Source organism: Macaca fascicularis, chromosome 7, assembly GCF_037993035.2.
Source record: "Macaca fascicularis isolate 582-1 chromosome 7, T2T-MFA8v1.1".
In the NCBI taxonomy this organism is placed as follows: domain Eukaryota; kingdom Metazoa; phylum Chordata; class Mammalia; order Primates; family Cercopithecidae; genus Macaca; species Macaca fascicularis.
In genome coordinates, this window is record NC_088381.1 from 131,174,660 (window position 1) to 131,190,806 (window position 16,147).

Here is a 16,147-nt window from a genome sequence, read left to right on the forward strand (position 1 = left end):
TTTATTATGCATTTATTATTCATTCACTTATTTATCCAACACATGCTTACTGAGTACCAACAATGTGCAAGGCACTTTTATTTTAGGAGCTGGGCTACTGCTATGAGTGAGACAAAGCCTTTGCCATGATAGAGCTGACATTCTAGAAAGGGAGGTAGTCAACAGGTAAGTAAACAAATTAAGTAAAAGGTAATTTCAAATGGCGGTCAGCTATTCAGTAAATAAAGATGATGATGAGATGGGATTGATTTGGGAGAAGGGACCCTGTTTTAGGTAGACCAATCAAAAGAGTCCACTGACGAGTTGACATCTAAGCAAAGAGGGTGAAAAGCAGCCAACCATACAAAGTGCCAGGGGCAGAGGAAACAGCAACTGCAAGGCCCTGAGGCATGGCCAAGGACAGGACGGTGGCCAGTGGGGTTAGGATGGGTGAGAAAAGGAGAGGAGCAGTGGGAGAGAGGATGAGAGGTAGCATCACCTTGAAGGCCGTGGTCAGGAGTCTAGTTTTTATCCCTTGCGTATCAGGTAGTTTTGGAAAGGTTCTAGAAAGAGGAGTGACATCAATCCATTGCCCTTTCTTCAGGCTTTCTGTCGTTTATCTGAATCAGTGATGAACCACGGGATGGAAACAAACCATGAGTTTCCTGGGAAAAAACATAGCAAGATATTTGTATGTATTCCTTTAGGTGCTCATAGTCCTGTTTCTTTTATAACCTAAACCTGGAGACGTACCGCTCTCCCAGGTGTTGCTGAATACAACCATGAAGTTGGCCAGGACAGTCATTGTTGTGGGCACCCCCACAGGAAGTCACGCCTGAGGAAATCATGACTGGTCCTTCTAGAAGCGGAGACACAGCCACACCTGGTCACCAGGTATACACTGGAGCACCACAGCCTCTTGTCACTAGATGGTGACAGAGCAGAATACAGTCTTTCCCAACCTATCTTCTCTCTCTCACTTCAGTTTCTCGTTTTTGTCTTTAAAAAGAAACCAGTAAAAATTCAGCAAGCCACTCATGTATGACACACGCAGTTTTCTGCAAGGATATTACACTTTGATAAACAGTAAAAATGAAAGGATGCATGTAATTTCTTAATGAAAATAAAGCCTCCTATTGATGTGTTTTTTATTCATAAGCTTTTAAAATGATTCTCCCCAGCACTTCCCTTCTCTCCCCCATCTGCTGTAATTTAGCTAAATTGTCCTTTCAGCCAGCATTTATGGATCTTCAGAGGTTCCTCTCTGTGACAATTCCTCATCAAATTACCAATAAGAAGGATATGAAACTACAGCCCCCACAAGGTTGCCTGGTGACCTTTGGCCCTGAGATTTACAGTCTGCGGAAGCAATAAACTTCCTTTCCCTCTCCCGCCAATGGCCTTCTCTCAGGTCCCTCCATGTGGTCCCTTCCCAGCCAGCCAGACCTCCTGTAGCCAGCACTGGGCTTTCTAAAGAGACAATGTTGTTCCGGAGTTCTCACAAAGAAATTGGCCTTCCTTTGCAAATCCACAAGCTTGATTTGTTCAGTCATCATCACTTGACACTTCAGATTGCTCATTACGTGAATCCACCATTGTCTGAGACGCTCCAGGTGCTGAAGTGCAATGGGGAACAGTGATAATATCCGTTTTGTGTCAGTGAAATAGCCTGTAAACGCCTAACTCATTAACACCATCTGATGTTCACATTTCCTCATTCAAGCAAACTAGGAGGCTATTTGTGCCAGGTTTCTTTCTAATCTGGGATACAATAAACAGTGGCACAAATCAATTCCTGACCCCTGCATTCTCAAAAGCTAAAAAAAAAAAAAAAAAATTAATGTATCTGGGTAGGTATCAGGCAACCTGTTCCTTCCTAACGCTTGATGTGGATCTGCTTTCTCTTTATATATGTCATCACGCTGGCCTCAAAGAAAGCCCCTTTATACCAATAGGCCTGTCTCAATCTGCTGAGTCTGTCTCAGGTTTGTGACACTGAGCTTTTGAAAAAAGAATGCAGGCTATTTATTTGACCCATTTTTCAAGCATTGAGACTTCAGTAAAACATGGTTATACCTCCTACATGAACACTCTCTTCTCTCCTTTTTTGACTACTTTTAACTAATTTTAACTTCTTAAACTGTCAGTAATTGCTTCCACATTTCCAATTTGCTTATACTGCTCTTTCTTGTTTTAGCAACTCTACAAACATTAAGGATTCAGCTCTCTTGTACCACCTATACCTCTTCACTCCTACCCTAATAGAGCTATAGTGCCATTATTAATTAAATCAATAATCAAAGTTTGTGACTAATATGACTATAAATATTCTCTGCCAGCCCAGTAATATACTGATTACTTTTCCTCTTATGAAGCTTTTTCCCCTAGAGTCTCTAATTCCCTGTCTTATTCTCTTACCCTGCCATTTACACTTCATTAATCCTTTCCAATTATTATATCAGTTTTTCTACAAAGTCCTTCCTTCGACCCTCCCCTGCCCCTTTTTTGTTGCTTGCAGAGTGTTTTATCCCCATGCTTCAATCTGCACTGGTTGCTTTCTAGGCCTGCTATATAACTATTGTATTTCCCATTGGTGCCCTCCTAGGAGGGATCCACTGTTTCCGGGATCCTGTCCTCTGCCTTCTTGTTTTATTCTCGTTTTGCTGGAGTACATCCTCAAGCAGTTTTGAACCTAAGTAAAATGCATGAGATGTAAATTTTCTGAATACAGCATGGCTAAAACCTCAACCCTCACAACTGATTGGCTGCATATGGAAGTCTAGGTTGAAAATCACTTTTCCTTAAAAATTTAAAAGCATTATCCCATTGTCTTTTTCACCCAGTGATACTTTTGAGGAGATCAGTCATTCTGATTCTTGATTCTCTAAATGTTTTCCCCCTACTGGGAGATTTTAAAATCTGTCTACTCTTTATTCTTCATATGTTGTGAAAATTACAGAAGTATGTACCTTGATGAGAGTCTTTTTCACCCATTTTTATGGCCACCCAGTGGACCCTATAAATCTGAATCTGGGTAATCCTAGGTATATACCAAAGAGAAATGAAAACTTGTTATCAAACGCCTGCACACAAATGATTATAGTAGCTTTATTCAAAATTATTTACCAAAAATTGGAAACAACCCAGATGTCCTTTAACTGGCAAGTAGACAAACAATGGAACATACTCAGCAGTAAAGCAGTAAACTATTGATTCACACAACATGGATGAATCTTAAATGCATTTTGCTAAGTGAAATAAGATAGGTCTATCTGTATGGCTACATATTGTATGATCCCATTTATATGGCACTCTGGAAAGAAAAAACCATAGGGAGGAAAATAGATTAGTGGTTCCTATGACTTGGGCTGACAAGAGGAACTGTCTATAAAGGAGGAGCATGAGGAAGTTTTGAGGGGCACTGGAACTCTTCCACATGGAACTGTGGTGGTAGATACCGGGTTCTATGCATTTGTCCAAACCACAGGACTGTAAAAGACAAAGAAATAAATTGTGCTATATTTAATGTTTTTTAAATCAACCAAGATGTGAAGGAAAAGACAAAAAGAAGACTATGACAAATGACTAACTTTATTACAAATTAATTATAATAACCACACTGAAGTGGATGTGGAAGAAAGGAGTTGACCTAAATTGCTGTGGAAAGCAGTGCTTTAAATGAATACTGTGAAGCTAAAGACAAAAAGAACTGTATACAGATGCTGTACTATAGTTGGTACATTTGTTTCTTATATAGGTATTGGTTAAGAACTCTGAAACTACCTTACTTGTATACGAAAGTCGAACAAATAAGTAAATATATTACAGATCACATTACCAGTTTTATCACTGTTGGAGAAGGGAGTTACGAATAAGGAAAGGGAGAAGCTAGAATGAACTCTGTGGTGCTGGATTAGAGTTGGAGGTCTTAATAATGTATTCATGTTTTTTAAAATATATGCAGATAAATATGGAAATACAGATGTATGTATGCAGTAGTGTACATACATATATATTCTAGAAATCTCTAGGATTTCTGGGAGGGGCTAGAAACAGTAGCAATGAACACATCCAGCATCCAGATCTTGGTTTCTAAATACCATTCTCTAATAAAAGAAGGCAACATTCACTAAAGAACTGGTTGTTCCTGGGGCTAGGGCAGGAAAAATGTAAAATAAGCCTGAAGCATGTAGTGGTGCCAGAAAGAAATAAAGTGCTTTAAAAAAAGACAGGTGTGTGTATGGAGTGGGTTGCACATATCAAAAGGTCATGGGAGCCAACCTGAAAAAGCTCCCAATGGAACAACTTAAAATAATAAGAGTACTGGATTATAACCCAAAGGATAAAATTAAATCCACAAGTCCACATACATATAAATATGTGAAGCAATAAATAAATGGGGAAGAAGTAACTACTCTTCCTTACAGAGGAATTTCAATTCATAAATTTATTAGGAATGAGAGAAAATAGAAAACTGCCATTAGAACACTGTACTAAAAATCAGCAGACAAGAGTTTGAGCAGAAACAGACATTTACATAGTCTCTAAGTATTTCCTCCGAAGTATTTAGTAATTATAAAAAGAAAAATAGTAATTTTATGGGGCAAAGGCCTTCTAAACAGAACCATAGCCAAATGATCAAGGTTAACATCACCAGTATACACACTAACAACATGTACCCCCGATATCATGCACTAAAAGAGGCAAAATCCAGTGGATTTTCAGAAAGCCCCTCAATTTGGGTTTTTCTGATATTTTCTCATGATTAGATTGCAATTTCCAACCCAAATTGAGGGGCTTTCTGAAAATCCACTGGAAAAGTACAAAAGTATCAGTTGTGGAATTTAGGGAAAGACTGTGGAACTGTCACAGATTGGAAAAGACCAAGGAGACATAACATATAATGTGGAGTCTGGACTGAATTCTGAAAGACAAAAAGGGCATTAAAGGAAAGACTGGTGAAATTGGAATAAGTTCTGTATTTTAGTTAATAGTACTTTATCTAAGATAATTGTACCAAGGATAAGTGTTCTATGGTTATAGAAGATGTTAACACAAGGGGAAGTTGAGGAGGAAGTAGGGTACTCAGGAATTCCTGGTACTATTTTTCAACACTTCCTTAAGTCAAAAATTATCTAAAAATAAAAAGTTTAAAAAACAAATAAATTTGAATTAAAATGAGTCATTTTTAAATAAGCTAAGTTACAAGTAAAACACAGTACATATCACCACTGAACAACATGGGTTTGAATAGCACTTACACATGGATTTACTTCTGCCCCTGCCACCCCTGAGACAGCAAGACCAATCCCTCCTCTTCCTCCTCCTCCTCAGCCTACTCAACGTGAAGATGACAAGGATGAAGGCCTTTATGCTAATCCATTTCCACTTAGTGAACAGTAAACATACTCTCCTTATGATTTTCTAAATAACATTTTCTTTTCTATAGCTTACTTTATTGTAAGAATACAGTATATAATACATATAACATACAAAACTTGCAAACATACACAACATATGTTAGCTGACTTTTTATGTTACTGGTAAAGCTTCTGGTCAGTAGGCTATTAGCAGTTAAGCTCTTGGGGAGTCAAAAGATTTTCAGCTGTGAGGGGAGTCAATGCCCCTAATGCCCATGTTGTTGAAGAGTCAACTGTTTATGGCAAAATTCGTGACAGTGATATGTAAATGGCTGATATGTGGGAAACTATAATAATCTTGACTTAGCATGATGCCCGATATGCAGAATAGATATGTGTCAGGGGAAAAAGCTATGGGTCTCCATAACATAACATTTGAGGGAAAATCTGCTTTCAGAATATCTGATTGAAATCCTACTAAACCTCCTCTTGCAGATAAACATGATAAAATCTAGCCAAAATACAAAGAATAAAGTGCAAAATACAAAGGAAGGAAAGCAACTAGAAAGCCCTGAAAAGCATATTCTGGAGGGAAGTCAACTCAGGAAGAAAAGGATGATATTGGGTAAGGTTTCCATGTTTATGAGTTTTAGGCTGAGAGTCAACACTACGTGAGGTAGAACACCAACAGAAAAACTGTCTTTCTAGTCTGAAGAATCAGAAGAGAGAGTTCAGGGCAACCATAGACACTGGGAGTGAGGGTATACCCCACAAAAGAGAGACTCAGAAAAGAGCCAACCAAATCCTGCATATAACTCAGCCCAAATCTATGGCTAACCCGGCCCTTGCATACACGGAACAAACTGCAGGGAAGGATAAAATAATTGAACTGAGATTTGAGCTTCAGCTGCTGCCCCAGAGGTGGTGGCAGTTTGAGTCCTTCCAAGTTAATTGTTTGCTAAAACAAAATAATCAAAATTCTTCAGAGGAATACTACAGAATACAAAGTTCCCATAACATAATATTCAATATAACCAGGACAGGATCCAAAATTGCTTGACCTATGAAAAAACAGGAAAATGTGACAAATTCTCAAGAAAAAGACTTAAAAACAGATCCTGAGATGACCCTGATGTTGGAATTTGCAAACAAGAAATTTATGACAAATATTCTAATTATGCTCAGTGATGTTAAGAGATACAGTGAATGATGAGATAGGCAATCTCAACAGAGAAAGAGAAACTATAAAAATGAACCAAGGAGAAATTCTAAGGTGAAAAATGCAATATCTAAAAGAAAAAAAGTACTGTATGGGTTTAACAGCAAATAAAGATGACAGGAAACAACCAGTGAACTTAAAGATAAATCAGTAAGTTATCTAATTTAAAGAACACTGAAAAAAAAAAAGACACTCTTTAAGAAAGAACATGGCACACCCACTAAGATGACAATAACAACAATGAGAAAACGAGTCCTGGCATGGATGTGGAGCGATTAGAACCCTCTGCTGGCAAGAATGTAAAATAATGCAGCTGCTGTGAAAAAGTTTGACAGTTTCTCAAAAAGTGAAACAGCAATTCTACAATTACCAAAAAGAATTAAAGAATTAGCCAAAAGAATTAAAAATAGGTATTCAAACAAAAACTAAAATGAATGTTTCTAGAAGCACTATTTATAAGAGCCATACAGTAAAAATAACCTAAATGCACATAAACTGATAAATGAATAAAGAGATGTGGTATATCCATATGACAGGTTATTCAGCCATTAAAAAGAATGAAGTACTGATACATGCTACAACATAAATGAACCTCAAATATATTATTCTAAGTGAAAGAAGTCAGACACAAAAGGTCACATATTATATGATTCTATTGATATGAAATATCCAGAATAGGTAAATGCACAAAGGCAGACAGCAGATTAGTGGTTGCCAGGGGCTGAGAGAAGAATAGGAAGTGACTGCCTCACGGGTACTGTGTTTCCTTTTAGGGGGATGAAAATATTTTGAACTAGATAGAAATGATGGTTGCACAGTATTGTGAATATATCAAATGCCAATAAATCGTACATTATAAAATGGCTACTTTTACTATGTGAATTTCATCTCAATTAAAAACAATTTGTAATCAACAGTACCTCTGTGACCTATAGTACAATACCAAAAAGTTAATAAAGAATTAGTGTCACAGAAGAAGACAACAGAAAGAATGGGGCAGAGAGAATATATGAAAAATAATTCTTCAAATATTTGACTAGAAACTTACCACAAATATCATGAAAGATTATAAATTTAGAGATTTAAGTTCAATGATACACACACACACACACACACACACACACACACACAGAGATCTATATTCCCATCTTACAACCTACACAGATAGTTTATCCCAGAAATTTAATGCAATTAAGCACAATAAAAAATTCTTATCATTTTAATATATTTAAAAAGCATTTAACAAATAACATTCTTCATGATAAAAACTCTCAGCAAACTAGAAATAAAAAGGTACCTCCTCAATCTGATAAAAGGCATCTAGGAAAAATCTACGGCTAACAACACATTTAATTAAGACTAAATGAAGAGCAATACCATGTTTATGGATTATGTCTTAGTACATTTTGTGCTGTTATAACAGAATACCAGAGACTGGGTAACTTATAAAGAAATTTATTTCTCACAGTTCTGGAGGCTGGGAAGTCCAATATCAAGGTGCTGGCATCTGGCAAGGACCTTCCTGCTTTTCATCCCAAGATGGAAGGCAAGATGGGGAGGTATAAGGGGGAGGAGAGGAAAGGGAGGGAGGGAGAGAGAGAGAGGGAGAAGAGAGAGAGAACCAAACTCACCCTTTTATTAAATACAATGAACCCACTCCCTGTAATAACAAACCCACCCCCAGTCTCCAGTAATGGCATCAATCCATTCATGAGAGCACAGCCCTCATGTAACCCCAATCATACTCCCACCCAGGCTGGTTTTTTTTTTTTTTTTTTTACATGCTGCTTCTAAATTTTATGTAGAAATGCAAAGGACTTAGAATACTGAGAGCAATTTTGAAAAATACAAAACTGAAAGACAACTTGATTCAAGACTATTATAAAGCTACAGCAATCATGACAGTGTGGTTCTGGCATAAGGATAAAAATATCAACCATTAGAACAGAAAAGAGAACTCAGACTTAGATACACACTTTTAAGGTAGCGTTTTGACAAGAAAGCCGTTCTTTGGGAGACTTTTCAACAACTGGCCCCACAATAACTGAGAATCCACATGGAAAAACTGCATCTAGATTCCTATTTTACAACCTACACATAAGAAAATAATCCAAGATGAATCACAGACCTCAATATAAAAGCTAAAATTATAAAGCTCTTACAGAAAAATGTAAGAGAATGTTTTTCGGCCTGGGATAGGAAAACAGGGGAAGAATGGTTTCTTAGGTCACAAAAAACAATCATAAAAGCAAATAATTCTGCCTTTCTGAGAATGTGTATGAACATGCATCATAGATGAATCAATCATGTACATTTGGACCCATTATTTAATTTGTGAGTCTCAATTTCCCCATGTGTTTAATAAGGCTAATAATCTCATTGATTTTTTTAAATAATAAAATTAAGAATCTATCCAGAGGTTCTCTCACTTGGCTGAGAGGCAATAAATGTTTATCTACTCATGTTTCCAGTGGTCCACAAAAAGTACGTGCCTAATAATAAAAAAGCAATACTATCATTAAAAAAAAAAGTCAAACTAATTCCCCTTTAACTATCACATACTTTGGTCTCCCTTAAAAAAATTTAAAAGCATAATGTAAACTTAATCTAATAGAAACATTACTAATAGACATACTACTTATATAAAAATCTGTATCTTTATTGTACATTTATTTTGCCTCCATTCTTATAAATATTTATAGACAGGAAGCAACATTATGCAAAGAATTAGGTATTTTCTTAAAATCATCTCTTAAGTCTCTTGAACCCTAAAATTTTTTGTTACAAGTTTCTTCTAACTTACCAGGAGGTGATCTTCAGGTGCTACAAGTGGTTATGCTTTGAAATACAAAATTGCTGACATTTACAAGGGCTTTTCCTTTCCAAACCGGTTAATTTTAATATGAAATATAAATTGGTTAATTCCACAAGGTTCCAAATTTGATGTAATTTAATTAGCTAAGGGAGTAGATCACACCTAAATCAATTAATTTACTTAAAAAAAAACTATCCTATGGTAGCTTACAGATAACTGCAAATTACTGAAAACACTTCTCATTGATTCACAGTGAGGACTATGTCCCCTCCACTTGAATCTGAGCGGCTCTGTGACCGCCTGACCAATAGAATATGATGGAGGTGATGCCATGATAGTTTCCGAGCCCAGGCCTCAAAGAAGAGGCAGTTTTCACTTCCTGCCTCCTAGAACCCAGCTGCCATGCTGTGAGGAAGCCCAAGAAGAAAGTACTGTGAGGAAGAACTGAGACCCCTGGCTGAACTCCAAGCCAACTGTCAGCACTAACTTGTCAACCATGTAAGTGAGTCATGTTGGAAGTGAAGATTCCTGCCCCACCTGTGACACCCTGGTTGACACTCGAGGATCAGAGACAAGATGTTCTCGCTAAGTCCTTCCCAAACTATAGATTTGTGATGAGAATAAATTGTTGTTCTTCTAAGCTGCTACTTTTGGAGTAGTATGTTATACAGCAATAGATACTGGACTATTTCCCAATATTACATACTCATAATCATAAACTGAATTCTCAAAATGAAAGCCTGAACATACCAACCCCACTGCCTCAGAGCTAAGTCAATCAAATCTAGTATTTGTATGGTTCAAAAGGCCACGGAGTTCAGAAACAAACAAACAAAAACAGTCAGGCACCTGAAAACTCTTCACTGCTTCTTTATTATGATGCACCCACAGTACAGAACCTCTCACACATCTGTGAAAGGGGAAGGTTACATTTCTTTTTGGGGAGCACCTTCGTTTTTGTTTCTGTTACCACTCTGAAGAAAGCAAATCATTTCCAAAGAAAAACATTTTAAATTCCAAGTGTTTAAGACTCAGCTTGTATTTTATGGTGTTTGAAAAGGAAGTAGCATGTTTTAGCCAGAGGTGGAAGATTGTTTTGTGGCATTTTACGTTTGAGGTGGATCAGAAGTCTTCACTGTCTGGTTGAACCAGTCTATAATTTTCATATGCAACTTTTCATATCAAAAATGTTTCATTTTTACCTCTACTCACAAAGAGATGCTGTTTAAAAAAACGCACACACAGCTAAATTTAAAACCGATCATGAACCACAGCATTACTAACAGGGAAAATGAACTTTTGCTGCCCTCTCCTGCTAAAACAATGAAATACTAAAATACCAAAAGATTTATGAAGCTAAAGTGAAGTCCTCAAACCAAAAGCAACAGACATGTCATTCTCATTATATTTCAATCAAAAATCAGACAACAACCAGAAAATGCATTGGTAATATTTATATTTGAAAGTTCCCCATTGATACATGAGGTTTGGATTACAACTTATTTACAATAAGTGATTTCAAAAAAAGTAAAGAAAGAGGAAGGGAAGAGGGAGGGAGGAAAGGAGAGGCTGAGAGAGAAAAAAAAGAGAAAGGTGGGGGAAGCAGGGAGGGAAGGAAGAAAAGGAAACCTATATTCATAGACATCATAATATGGGATGTTTATTTCCAAGAGATACTACTGCTGCTATCGTGCACAAGAAGCAGCACAAATTAACATTCCGCTAGATCACAATTTGCTCAACTTTCTCTCAAGATGCACAATCCTTCTTTTAGATTTTAAAAATTAAATATAGAGGAATATAAAATGCAATGCCAATATACCTACTACAAAAATCCTTTGTGGCTCATTCCTTAACTCCACTCAGAGAAGCAGCTGAGCCAGAATACAAAAATAAAAATATTGATGTGCAAATAAAACATCAGTGATCATGTCTGGTGCCACCTTTTTGTTACAGGTGACTGTCACTTTATGATAACATTGGTAATAGCATCAAAAGAGAATCTCTTCATTTCCTGGGCCAGGTCAGTGCATCCAATTAAAAGGAAAAAAGGAAAACAAGGAAAAAAAACCACCCCAAACCCCAAAAAACTCTAAAACACTTAAAAATGCCAGTAACATCCATACATCCCTTTCCCATCCCACCCTCATCCCCACAAAAAAATAAAAAAGCTTTTAAAGCTCTAAATATACTTTTTTTTGTTTCTTTCCATAGTGTGATTGAGCCTAGGGCTATACATTTAAGTATAGCAGGTGCAATTACAAGCAAGTCCTGGCTCTGCACCCTGGACTATCCCACGCATAGGAGGTACAAAATAAATTAAACCCTTTCATTTAGGCAAACAAGCCTAAGATAAAGGAGCATAACCCTGCTTGTGAGTATCCAGCGGCATCAAGGGTATTATTTCTTTCTTTTTTTTTTTTTTATTTTTTCTTTTCTTTTATAAAAAACAGTCAAATGTTAGGGAGAGCAAAATACAATAAAATTTAAAAGGACAAAAACTCAACACTGAAGGAAAACAACTGGGGATACTTGCACAATGAGAAAAAGGAATGCATGCTTGATTCAAAGTATGAGATGGGTGAATTCACTCACATAGTTGTTCTAGGCCCACAGCCTAAGGCCTCAGCATCATTCTAAACCACAGGGTTGTTTGTACTTTTCTCTTCCAAAGACACTCTTAATCCTATCCCTGAAACCAATATGGTAAGGATAAGGTTGGAGTGATCATCACTCGCTAACTACAATATTTGCTATTTTAAAAATATATTTATATATAGTTCTGGAAATTATGAAGCAAACAAAATATAACACAAAGATGCGTTTGTCACAATTAACTCAAGTTGCAGCAACAGCAGAATTGTGGGAAGGGACGGAGAGAGAGGGCTGCTGCAAATGCAGCAAGTACGTCCTGAAATATGTCACATAGTGCAACAGTCAGATTACCTCAGTTACTCTGCGTCACCGCACACAACGTGACTATGTCACATTGTCACTTTCCACTAAAAAAGAAAAAGACAGTGTTTCTTCTCAGAAGTTGCCCTATGAATTTTAGACATATAGCTTAATTGATTCTCTAAATATGTCTAAAATTTTATTCTTCTCAGTTTGGAATGATCAACATACAAAATTGACATCAAGGAGGAGAGCTGTAAGTGTTCACCTTTCCTCTTGAAGACAGGGTAAGGTGCAAAAAAGGATCCTGGCCTTTCTCATTTCAAATGACTGCATTTCATCCCAATGGGCAGAGATTCTTCATAAACCTGCGATTTTAATGTCTTCTACCTAAAAAGATGAATTAATGGCAAACAAAAGTTTATACTATCAAAAATAAATATAATGCAAAGTGGAAACTAAAGGGCTAAAATGACAAGGGCTAAAAAGGAGAAGATTTGTTAAAAATTTATTTTTTATCACTTTGTTCCAGCATTTTTAAAGTCAGTTGTTTTGTCTTTGGCAGCCTCTGCCAACTTTACAGTGAATCCCCATCAATGTTCTTTAAAAAGAAAAAACAACAAAAAAAAAAAAACAAAAAAAAAACTATTAATTCCATTAAACCACGTTGTGCCTGGTGTTGCATATGACTTTTTTTTTTTTTTTAACTGCTGGTTTTTTGGGGGTTTTTTTGGAATTAACAATGCCAATTTTGTTTTTGTTTTTTTACAAAGTTACCCAGATGACAATATCCATAATTAGCTGACTCTTACATACACACTGTGACCTGATCATCCTGAAAAACTTTATGGGGGAGAAAGGTCAGCAGTTTTTCTTCCTTTTTCTTGAAAATAATAGAACTGCATATTCTACTTTATATTCAAATGTAAGGAAGAAAATATACAAGCCCATATTTATATTGTATTTCTATTAAGAGCAACAATAGTTCAAATGTTCATGTTTGCTACTATCACAATTCAACACATGAACACAGAATCAGCTCTATTCCATGAATACTGCTGGAAGTGATGGTTTAGGATTACCAACTCACTGCTGCCATGTCCATAACAAGCAAAAGCATCCTGGAAATAAACCCCCAAACACATATCTTTCAGTACATAATAATTCAACTGCATTAGGTAAGTACATACTGTACACAAGTTTTATCAGCAGTTTGCCTACCCAAGATGTAAGATTCTTCATTTAAATACAAAGCAGAGAGCCAATAAGATATATATATATATATAATACAGCCCTAGATTTTGTTTTTTTTTTTTTTCTTAAACAATTTGGTCACGATGCACCTTTGATATAAAAGCATTTTTTAAACTTTATTATTAATACTCAGGACATTAGGAATTTCCAGATTTTTTTTCAGTAGCATTTGTAGAACCACTTTTGGTAACAAATACAGTAGTTAGGAATATGCATCCAATTCAGAATGCATAATAATGTTTATCCTGAATCCTTTCCGGCTAAAAACAGGGCTGGCGCTGTGATGAGATATAGAACGAGAATCTACAAAAAACACTGTAACATGTTTGTTTTTTCCCAGAGGCTACATCCTCTTTTGCTGGAATACTTTATAAATACATATTAAAAAGTAAGGCAACAACTCCAAACAGTCCAAGCTGTTTGCTCAACTCTTTTCCCAATTAGATTTGCAATCCTGGCGATCAATTTCATGGTTGTATTGTTTAGTGTTTGTCTTTCTTATTTCAAATGGTCCAAAAGGATGTTTTTCTCGCATTTCTAAAACATCTCTGGTATGTGTGTTCAATGATATATGCAACTAATACTGGTCAGGTACTGAAGTCTGTGATGTCCCAGTGCCTGTTTTCAAAGGATTCAAGACATTGATTTGGATTCACCATAAACTGATGCATGAATCCAATATTCCCTTCCCTACTATGTTTATCACCTCTTCTCTTTTAACTCCTAATTTTAAAACTGAAGGAGTACCAGGACTACCTGCTTACTGGAAAGATGTTCACCCCAGTAAACAGAACTTTTATCAGGGACTTTTATAATTCATGACCCCATTCCACATGGACATTCAACTCAGGAAGATGTGCAAAAGAAAAAGATGTCAAATTACAGTCAAGTTATCCAGAGGAGGATGTTATACAAACTTATAAGGAAATGACAGTCTTTTTTTCTTCCTTTACTATAAATACATTTAACAGCTTAGCAGAAAGACAAGCTAAATTTAAGATTGTTCACATTTGAAAATTGTATCATACTCTCTGCTAGTGATAAATAAGGAACTCCCGATAATGGAATTTTAACATAGCAATTTCATCAACAGATCTTTGAAGACCGATTTTTTTTTTTAAAAGAGGGTTAGAACAATGATTATGTTTGCAAAGTTCTGAGAAGTCCATCTACTGTCCAAACTTTGGATTGAAGTCCTTATTTTGTTTTTTCCTTTACTTAGAGACAGGTATATACAGTGCTGTTGTAATAATGAAACAAATGTGAAATCTACTGTAAAGTTGCACAATACAGAAAACTGTTGCTCCATCTTCTACTACATAAATGTGTGACTCCACAGGTTAGTAATGTCGTTGTCATTGTTTTTGTTAAGTTGGAATTATTCCATCACGTCTAAGACCTCTCTTTAACTCCAGATCCTCCAATTTTTTCCACAATTCTTCACGCTCCTTTTCTTTCTTTTTCTCACTGAGGAAGAAATACAATACAATGTAAACAGCTGAGGTTTAATGAGATTATGCAACAATGAATATTTTACAATTTCACCTTGACACCCCTTTATACTTAGCTTAATTCAGAAAATTAAAACTACTAAGAAACAAAAATGGGAATGACTTATATGCATCAGTTATTGTAAAATTAAGGGCATATTAGTGATTTTCACTTGCAGCTTAGTAAAAATCTTAATTCTTGTTTATCTCCAAATAGTTTACCAAAAAGGATGCTGGAGATGACACTGATACAGAGAATATAGTAGGTCAAGAAAATATATCTGCTCCTTTATTCATATCTATTTTTCCTACCTCATGTACATTTAAATTCTTCAGCAGTTTAGAAGAAACTGAAAACTTGTGATTTCACTTTTAATGATCTGAAAAGAACTTGGTTGATATTATTATGTATTAAATTTTAATGCATCAAGCCTTCAAATTGGGTTCAGTATCAATTTTACTGATTTTAAATTTAGTGATTTTCAGACTTTGGGATTTCACTGTTTGGTAAAATTTCCCCCAAAAATTGGATGTCCAAGTAAGAATCAACAAACTTTATTTTGCCAAGGATATTTTAAAATTACCACATTTTTACAAAAAAAGGATTTTTTAACATCAACCAAGTAGGAAGTACATGATGCAGGAATGTAAGACTATATTCTAAGTTAAATGCATTCACATTTATTAAAAATAATTCACTGCACTGTCTCTGGTTTTTCCATGTTGCAGTGGACCAATAAAAAGCAGACCCAGGCTGGGCACAGTGGCTCATGCCTGTAATCCTAACACTTTGGGAGGCCGAGGCAGGTGGATCACGAGGTCAGAATTTCGAGACCAGCCTAGCCAGCAATGGTGAGATCCCGTCTCTACTAAAAATACGAAAATTAGCTGGGCATTGTGGCGTGTGCTTGTTGTCTCAGCTACTCAGGAGGCTGAGGCAGGAGAATCGCTTGAACCTAGGACACAGAGGTTACAGCGAGCTGAGATAGCACCACTGCACTCTAGCCTGGGTGACAGAGCGAGACTCCATCTCAAAAAAAAAAAAAAAAAAAAAGGCCTGGTGCAGTGGCTCATGCCTGTAATCCCAGCACTTTGGGAGGCCGAAGCGGGCAGATCACGAGGTCAGGAGATCGAG

The 16,147-nt window shown here is 36.3% G+C and overlaps 1 protein-coding gene across 6 annotated transcripts in view; it reads right to left on the reverse strand.

The window, feature by feature from the left end:
- Positions 1 to 10,227: 10,227 nt before the first annotated feature.
- Positions 10,228 to 16,147, reverse strand: part of PPP2R5E (protein phosphatase 2 regulatory subunit B'epsilon) — a 172,973-nt gene continuing 167,053 nt past the window's right edge. For 3 of the 6 annotated variants that reach the window (XM_005561447.4, XM_005561448.4, XM_005561446.4), the window contains exon 14: positions 10,228 to 14,989. In XM_005561447.4, the coding sequence (XP_005561504.1) occupies positions 14,890 to 14,989 (100 nt within the window). In that variant the 3' untranslated portion in view covers positions 10,228 to 14,889. The remainder of the gene's footprint in view (positions 14,990 to 16,147) is intronic. The other 3 variants (XM_073997496.1, XM_073997495.1, XM_065548882.2) reach the window with 1 other exon arrangement.